At 44.0% G+C, this 9,118-nt stretch overlaps 1 protein-coding gene across 2 annotated transcripts in view; it reads left to right on the forward strand.

Moving 5' to 3' along the window:
- Positions 1 to 7,753, forward strand: part of MAPKAPK5 (mitogen-activated protein kinase-activated protein kinase 5) — a 46,875-nt gene extending 39,122 nt beyond the window's left edge. Inside the window, exons 10-14 of one of the 2 annotated variants that reach the window (XM_025402892.1) lie at positions 321 to 441; positions 2,845 to 2,975; positions 3,260 to 3,375; positions 4,421 to 4,525; positions 7,293 to 7,753. In XM_025402892.1, coding sequence (XP_025258677.1) covers positions 321 to 441; positions 2,845 to 2,975; positions 3,260 to 3,375; positions 4,421 to 4,525; positions 7,293 to 7,387 — 568 coding nt within the window. In that variant the 3' untranslated portion in view covers positions 7,388 to 7,753. Of the gene's footprint in view, positions 1 to 320; positions 442 to 2,844; positions 2,976 to 3,259; positions 3,382 to 4,420; positions 4,526 to 7,292 lie in introns of both variants that reach the window. The other variant, XM_025402890.1, reaches the window with a different exon arrangement.
- The last annotated feature ends 1,365 nt before the right edge of the window (positions 7,754 to 9,118 follow it).

Here is a 9,118-nt window from a genome sequence, read left to right on the forward strand (position 1 = left end):
GTATGGAGATTCAAGGTCTTAGGAACTATAAACCATAGGTAGGATTACCTTATTAAACCCTAGAACTCAAAAGTATCACTGGATTAAGCCTTTTTCTACCTTTGTAATCTCACTTTTTGCAGTATAGAAAAGATTGCCTCAAGCCATAGTACCCCTACCAGTGATTGGAGACTAGAATCCCACCTGTGCTCTGCAGGTGGAAGGCCCAGACTTAACAGAAGTCAGAAGCAACCAGAGTTGTTTAGAGCCAGGTCCAGGAACTTCCTATGGCCTTTTAGTAGCAACTGTGCATGGCAGCCCTGTTGGCGTTTTCTCTACAGGCTCCTGAAGGTCAAACCGGAGGAGAGACTCACCATTGAGGGAGTGCTGGACCACCCCTGGCTCAATTCCACCGAGGCCCTGGATAATGTGCTGCCTTCTGCTCAGCTGATGATGGACAAGGTTTTGAATGATGTTTACTTTGTTGACTGAAAAGACTGTTGGGAAGGAATGCTGGGGCTTGGCTCAGTGAGGGGTTAAAGGCAAAACAGTGCAGAGTACACGATCCTTCCCAGAGAAACATCTCTGGTTTCCTCAGAGTCAGGATCCAAAATAAGGAACTTCTTTTGGTAAAAGACCAAATCAAGGCCTAGTGAATACACACTAAGGGAGCACTCAAAGGAATAGCCTCCATATTTCTGCTACAGGACTGGGGGCACAGAGCAGTTTAAGATACCCTCCCTTTCCCCAAGGGGTTTAAACAAGACTGGCTGAGAAGGCAAGGCCAATAAACATGAAACAAAGAGGGAACATTTCAAACATCAGAGCTTTGCATGTTAACTGTTCTGTGAATGCTGTGGGAATTCAGAAAAAGAGCACATCTTTGAAGGGATGTAATTTGCCCAAAGAGAAGGCAGAACCCCTCACATGTATTAACTGTCTACTCAAATTCTTCAAGGACAGCGCATGCCCAAACATGAGAACTCAGATGCTGCAACACAGTAGACAGTTAATGTAACGATGATGTATTTGCATCTGTTTTGTTGCTTATGCTGTTCACCACACATGGGCATCGTCAGGAAAAATAACTTGGCCTCACTAATGGGAAGTTAATGAGACGGGTGTGTCAGGGCCAGATTTTGCAAGTGGAGAGAGGGGTTTAAGTCTTAGTGGGACGCAACTGAGAGGCCATGGTAGCTTTTTGAGAAGAGATTTCCCACTAGGAAGGTATTTAGAGATAGTCAGTCAGACTTGGCAACTCACGGACTTGCCAACCTAATACTTCTGCAGTAATCTAGAAGTCAGGGGTGGCTATGGGAGCAGAGAAATAGAGGTGAATAGGCTCAATAGTTTTGAAGAAAAATTTCTACAGCTTTTTGTGATAAGACTAGATATAAGGGGACAGGAATGACATATCTGGTGATAATATTGACAGGAGGTGGGGGTTGCATTGAGCTGAGATCCACCACTGCACTCCAGCCGGGGTGACAGAGTGAGACTATTTTAAAAAAAAAGTGGTCAGGATGTGAGTGATCAACTTTGGAAGTGTAGAACACTGTCCAACCAAGCCCTGTCTAGGAGCCTAAGCTCATGACTTTGAGCTGTTTCCTTCTTCTGTCAGGTCATTACTGATGAGGTGGATGTGAAGGTGCAGGAAGGCATAGCCAGGGCTGGGTATGAGTATACAGAGCCCTTAAATGAGTTCCAACTTTTCCTGATCTAATTTCATGCTCACCATGGAACTACTTTTTAAAATAGTCAAATTTTGACTGGGTGCAGTGGCTCACACCTGTAATCGCAGCACTTTGGGAGGCTGAGGTGGGCGGATCATTTGAGGTCAGGAATTCGAGACCAGCCTGGCCAACATGGTGAAACCCTGTCTCTACTAAATATACAAAAATTAGCCAGGCGTGGTGGCACACACCTGTAATCCCAGCTACTCGGAGGCAGGAGAATTGCTTGAACCCAGCAGGGGCAGAGGTTGCAGTGAGTCAAGATTGCACCACTACACTCCAGCCTGGGAGACAGAGCAAGACTCTGTCTCAAAAAAAACTTTTGTTGTGAAAACTCAGATGGTACAGCAGTGTTAAAAGAAAAAGTAAAAGTTCCCTTTCATTCCCCTGCCACAGTCACACCCCTCAGAGGTGAGGTAATCTATGGCTTGATGTATACTTCCTGATCGTTTTCTGGGATACGTACACAGATACACACATTTTGTCCTTTTAAAATACAAAAATGGAAAAAAAAATTAAAAAAAAAAATACAAAAATGGGATCATATTCCTGTGAAGCCTTCTGATGATTTGGTCTGCCTGTAGTGAGATCATACACTGTTCACAAAAGCACAAACTTCAAGAGTTCCAGACTCCATGAGAGCTATTTCTCACTGTAAATTATTTGACTGGTTGTGGCCTCCGTCATGTGGCCTTAGGCTTGGCCATGCCCTCCATGTGAGATGGTCAGGGCTCTGAGCTGTCAGGGCTGAGGTGAATCAATACCGTCTGTGAGACTTCTTGGGCAGTAGCCTGCCCCCCTTTCCGCTGATGTCCATATGTGCCTCTCTTTACACTTCCCCTCAGTAGTGGCTATGAGTGGGGATCCTGCTGGTATTTCTTACTTGCTTTTCTGTCGCCCCACCAGGGAAGAAGGGCTAGCTGTTATGTGACCTTTGGTTGGCCTGGTGTTCCCTGGTTCCTGCTGATCCATGGGGAAGAGTCCTCTGCCTTATCAAAATATTTCTGTTCCTTCAACATAAGAGTGAAATTGCCTTCTTAGTACTTTGAGCTTTTCCTTTCCACTTTCTTAGTCTGGCTTTTTAGGTGCCCAGCAATGAATATGAAAAACTGACGGCAGTGTTTGCATTCAGGCAGTGGTTGCAGGAATCCAGCAGGCTCACGCGGAACAGTTGGCCAACATGAGAATTCAGGATCTGAAAGTCAGCCTCAAACCCCTGCACTCAGTGAACAACCCCATTCTGCGGAAGAGGAAGTTACTTGGGTAACTGAGCTTATTTCTTCGATTCTTCTTCATGGCTGGAATGGCTGAGTACTGGGTTCTCAAATTTAAGAGATTTAACTTGCTCAGCTAGGGATCTTTCTTTGGCCTCTGAAGAGGGTGGAGAGGATAAGCTCTTTAAATAGTATCAGGAGTTGGACACTATTGTTATTTTTCTATTGTTATTTTTCTGATATATCTGTTGCCTTATATTTAGAGTTAATATCTGTCCAGAGTTGGTTTTTGGATTCTCACGTTGTTATTACCCCTCCCTCAAACTCTTAAAGCACCAAGCCAAAGGACAGTGTCTATATCCACGACCATGAGAATGGAGCCGAGGATTCCAATGTTGCCTTGGAAAAACTCCGAGATGTGATTGCTCAGTGTATTCTCCCCCAGGCTGGTAAAGGTCACACCATTTACTAATCCTTTGTGTGTGTGTGAGTGTGTGTGTGCAGGGGTGGGTGGGTGTATGCATGTACATGGCAAAAGGAATGGCTTAATTTTGGGTTGTCTGTTTCATCTTGTGTTATAAGAAAAGTATATTATATAAGGTAGTCTGTGCCCACTAAAAAGACTGGACAGTGGGAGTTCAGAAATGCAGTTAAGTTCTACCTCTCCTTTGGTTTTCTGTGAAATTTCTAGTTTAGACTTAATTGGCAGTGTCAGGTGCAAGCATGCAATTTTGTGTTTTCTTAGTTTGACAACAAGGGCACAGATTGGGGGATGGAGAATGGAAAATGTGGGTAGGGTCTGAATCTCATTGCAGGCTGTTCACCATTTCCAGAGCATTTGGAGTGCAAGGCTGCCATTAGCTCATAAATATGAGAATACCTCCCTAGTTCAGAAGTGGCTCCTGCTGTTACTCATATCATGGGCAGCATGATATGAGTGGGTCTTTGGAGTGAGACTTACACGTGGGTCCTTTGGAGTGAGAGCTTTCTTTCGTTATGTTCTGTCTCCACTCATCGGCGGGTGAGGGGCTGTTCTCAGCAGATAGATGCTTCACGTACTAGGCCAGAAAATGGATATCTCCCTAGATTCCTTGGGTTTTAAGAGAACTCATATAGTGTACCTCAGATAGCTTTCTAAAGTAAGAAATGAGCTTAGCAGAGAGAAAGTAGCCCACTCTCCCACTTTTGGTCTTTGGTTGACCAGGTGTCTTGTTCAGCAATAGAGTCTGCCACAGCCTATTTCCCATCCCCCCCGGTGCTGAGACTCTGGGGCCATCAGTGGATTTGTATGAAGATGTCAGAGTAAAAAAGAGTCCAAATACCAGATGCAGTCTACATAATGTAGGGACTAGCAGTAAAGCCCGTGTCTGGTGAAGTTTTGCGCATTCAGTCATCATTTTTCAACCAGTTGGACATCACGTTCTTCCATCTCTCACACTAAAACCCCATGATGCTGCAGGAAAAATGCAAATTCCTCTTCATCCTTACCAATAGGAGAGAATGAAGATGAGAAGCTGAATGAAGTAATGCAGGAGGCTTGGAAGTATAACCGAGAATGCAAACTCCTAAGAGATACTCTGCAGAGCTTCAGCTGGAATGGTAGGAGCCTTCATCACTCTCTTCCCCAGGAATACAGACAAGTGATTATGTTTAGAACACATAGGATCTCTTTGGCGCCTGAGCTGCGGCTGTTTTGAAATGAAGTGAGGCTGGCTGGAGAGTGAGTGGAGCATTGTGGAATGGGGGTTAGCTCTATATTAACTGCCCCGGCATACCTGGATATCTGGCCCTTTCACTTATTTTCCAGAGTTCAAGTGAATTGTGTGTTGCAGATTCAACACTGGAAAGCCCCTATCACACACTACTTGGGTAATAGAACTCCTCTCGGATACCAGGACTATTTACCAGGTCATTAAGAAGCAACAGATGCTGAAGGGGAGAGAGAGGACAAAGTGCCAGCAAGTCCACCCTGCTGACCCCGCTGATCTGCTTAGCTTAGAGAAGAGCTGTTTCACGAAAGAGGAGAAAGTTTGCCAAATCTACTGCTGGTTAAGTTTTTTTCCCAAAGCAAATAAGGTAGAGATGTATTTCTTGAACTGCCTTTTTTTTTTTTTTTTTTTTTTTGAGGCGGAGTTTCATTCTATCCCCCAGGCTGCAGTGCAGTGACGCAATCTTGGCTCATTGCAACCTCTGCCTCCCGGGTTCAAGTGATTCTCCTGCCTTAGCCTCCCGAATAGCTGGGACTACAGGTGAGTGCCACCATGCCCAGCTAATTTTTGTATTTTTAGTAGAGATGGAGTTTCACCATGTTGGCCAGGCTGGTCTTGAACTCCTGGCCTCAAGTGATCCACCTGCCTCAGCCTCCCAAAGTGCTGGGATTACAGGCGTGAGCCTCTGTGCCTGGCTTGAACTGATTTTAATATTGTCTTTCCAGTTGAGCAAACTGTACTAGACTTATGCTCCAGGATGCTCAGGGAAGGGGGCAAACTTAAGATTTCAATGCCTCGCTTGTTTCTTTTTTTTTTTTTTTTTTTTGAGACGGAGTCTCCCTCTGTCACCAGGCTGGAGTGCAATGGTGCGATCTTGGCTTACTGCAACCTCCCCCTCCTGCACTCATGTGATTCTGCCTCAGCCACCCAAGGAGCTGGGACTACAGGCACGCACCTGTATTTTTTTTTTTTTTTTTAAGTGGAGACGGGGTTTCACCATGTTGGCCAGGCTGGTCTCGAACTCCTGACCTCAGGTGATCCACCCACCTTGGCCTCCCAAAGTACTGGGATTACGGGTGTGAACGACGGCACCCGGCCTGCCTCACTTGTTTCTTAGACATGCCATAAGAAATCTAAAGTGCTAGCCTGGCCATTCCCATTCTTGGAGGAGATTCACTTTCCTGGGATTTTTTTAAAGAAAAATTTGAGGGCCAGGCACGGTGGGTCATGCATGTAATCCCAACACTTTGGGAGGCCAAGGCGGGCGGATCATGAGGTCAGGAGATCGAGACCATCCTGGCTAACACGGTGAAACCCCACCTCTACTAAAAATCCAAAAAAAGAAAAAAAAAAATAGCCGGGCGAGGTGGCATGCGCCTGTAGTCCCAGCTACTTGGGAGCCTGAGGCAGGAGAATTGCTTGAACCTGGGAGGTGGAGGTTGCAGGGAGCCGAGATCACACCACTGCACTCCAGCCTGGGCAACAGAGCGAGACTCCGTCTCAAAAAAAAGAAAAAAGAAAAATTTGAAATGTCATTTTAGAAAAGTGATCACATATGAAATATGAACTTCAGTGAATTTTCACAAAGTAAACACTCCTCTGTAACCAGCACCTAGATCATGTAGTAGAACATGCGTCCTCTTCCAGTCCCTCCCTCTGTCCATTCAAGGGTAATCACAGTCCTGATTTCTAGCACTGGAGCCTCATTTTGCCTGGTTTTGTATTCTTTGTGAATGGAGTCAGACAAGTCTGCATTCTTTTATGCCTGGCTTCTTTTAGTCAGTTATATTTTAGTCATTGTATTTGTGGCATCCATCCATGTTGTGTGTAGCAGCAGATCATTCATTTTCACTGTATGAATGTGTGCTATATTTGTCAATTGTACTGTTGAATGGACTTTAGGATTATTTCCAGATTTGGGGAATTAAGGGCTGTGGTGAATACTCTTGTGAATGTCTTTTGATAAGCTCATTTATCTTACGTGTATAGGATTAGAATTGCTGGTTCACGGAGGTCTTCATCTGTCTGGCTTTAGTGGGTACTGCTACCAGTTTTTCAAAGTGGTTGTATGAATTTATGAACTCCCACTAGCAGTGTTTGGGGGTTCTGGTTACTTCATATCCACACCAGCTCTTGCTATTGTCTTTTTAAAAAATCTTCGTTATCTTGGTTAGTTTGTAGGTGGTATTGCAATGTAGTTTTAGTTTGCATTACCCTTAAATGTACCCTTAAAACGTACTAATGTACGTTTTAAATGTTTATGGGCCAGTTAGATTTCCTCTTTTGTGAAGTACCTATTAAGTCTTTTGCCCATTTTTTTTTCACTGAATTGTGTCTTTCTTATAGATATATAGGAATTCTTTATATATTCGGATATGAGTCATTTGTCAGCTGTATGTATTAAAAAGATCTTCTCTCTCTTTGTGGTTTGCTTGTGTGTTGTGAGCTTTGGATTTTTACTGCCAGGTTAGTGGAACGGTACAATTGCTACCTGAAAAATGGGGGATCTGAACTGCTTTTGATCAGTGGTGGGGGTGGTTCCTCCACTGGTGAGGGTGAATTTGATACTGGTAAGGTGGACCTTATTGGGCCTCTGTCAAGAGTCTGCCACCTCTCAAAGAATTTGAGGGCTGATCTTGTTCTTTTTTGGTTTTCAGGTCGTGGATTCACAGATAAAGTAGATCGACTAAAACTGGCAGAAATTGTGAAGCAGGTGATAGAAGAGCAAACCACGTCCCATGAATCCCAATAATGACAGCTTCAAACTTTGTGGTTTTTTAAATAATTTGAAAAATTATTCTTAAATGTATAAAGTAATTTTATGTAAATTAATAAATCATAATTTCATTTCCACGTTGATTAAAGTTGCTGTATAGATTTAGGGTGCAGGACTTAATAATAGTATAGTTATTGTTTGTTTTTAAGAAAAGCTCACGTCTAGAGATACACTATTACTTTAGGACTGTGTAGTTGTATATTTGTAAGATGACAGATGATGCTGTCAAGCAATATTATTTTATTTGTAATAAAATATACAAAAATCACTTGCCAGCAGTAGATAAAGGACCGACTATACTGATTTTTCTGATTAGTAAACAGCTGAATTAAGGACTCTGGATTCTGGTTTCAATTGCCCTGTGTATTTGTTTTCCACACCATTGCTAGATGAGCTCTACTGCCAAGACATTTTTGTGGCTCAGTCATTTACTGCCTGCTGGAACTCACAGAAGGCACACTTGAGCTTGGGGAGCCAACTCCCATGATGGAAGAAGAAGGAGCTGAGCCCTCATTTCTCCTGTACCTAATTCCTTAGAGAAAAGCAGGAACATTTCCTTTTTGCCATATTTTTAAAAAGGGTACTGGTGTGTTTCTTAAATCTAACAGGGTTTTCTTTTGGGTTTATTCTTTTTTTTTTTTTTTTTTGAGACAGAGTCTCGCTGTTGTCGTGGAGGCTGGAGTGCAGTGGCACTATGTCCGCTCACTGCAACCTCCGTCTCCCAGGTTCCAGCGATTTTCCCTCAGCCTCCTGAGTAGGTGGGATTACAGGTGCCCACCACCATGCCTGGCTAATTTTTGTATTTTTAGTGGAGACAGGGTTTCATCACGTTGGTCAGGCTGGTCTTGAACTCCTGACCTCAGGTGATCTGTCTGCCTTGGCCTCCCAGAGTGCTGGGATTACAGGCATGAGCCACTGTGCCCGGCCTTGGGTTTATTCTTTGTTTGTTTGTTTGTTTTGGGATGGAGTCTTGCTCTTGTCACCCAGGGTGGAGTGCAATGGCATAATCTCGGCTCACTGCAACCTCTGTCTCCCAGGTTCAAGTGATTCTCTTGCCTCAGGCTCCCAAGTAGCTGGGATTACAGGTGCCCGCCACCATGCCCAGTTAATTTTTGTATTTTTAGTAGAGACAAGGTTTCGCCATGTTGGCCAGGCTGGTCTCGAACTCCTGACCATCCGCCTCAGCCTCTCAAAGTGCTGGGGTTACAGGCGTGAGCCACCAAGCCTGGCCTATTCTTTATATGTTTAACCAGAGCTTCCCTTTCTCCTTCCAGGAGGTCCTGCTTTGTCCTTTCCCCTTCCCTGCAGCCTTCACCAGCTCCATCATTCCTTTTTTCCATTCCCTGTTCCTCCGGTCCTGTTTTTGGAATAATTTGTCTGAGAAATGTACATATAATTGAAGTGGGACTATTGGATTATCATGTAAGATGATCCAGTTTTGGGTTTTTTTTTTTCATAAGGCTGCCTTGTTTCTCTGTAATATGTCTGCCTGGGTTTTGTGTTGGCATTCTCTGGGCTTTGTTTATCCTGTTTATTACCCTTCATTTTCAGGAAGCACGATTTTGGCCCAGAGAGCAGCTGTTTGAAGGAAAAATAAGGCTAGGTCCTTTTTCAGTTTTCTGTTGTGCGTATGGGTTTCCATAACCAATTTTCGTGTGTGTGTGTGTGTGTGTGTGTGTGTGTGTGTGTGTGTGTAAAGCAGTTTTT

This window comes from Theropithecus gelada, chromosome 11 (assembly GCF_003255815.1).
Source record: "Theropithecus gelada isolate Dixy chromosome 11, Tgel_1.0, whole genome shotgun sequence".
NCBI classification, from domain to species: domain Eukaryota; kingdom Metazoa; phylum Chordata; class Mammalia; order Primates; family Cercopithecidae; genus Theropithecus; species Theropithecus gelada.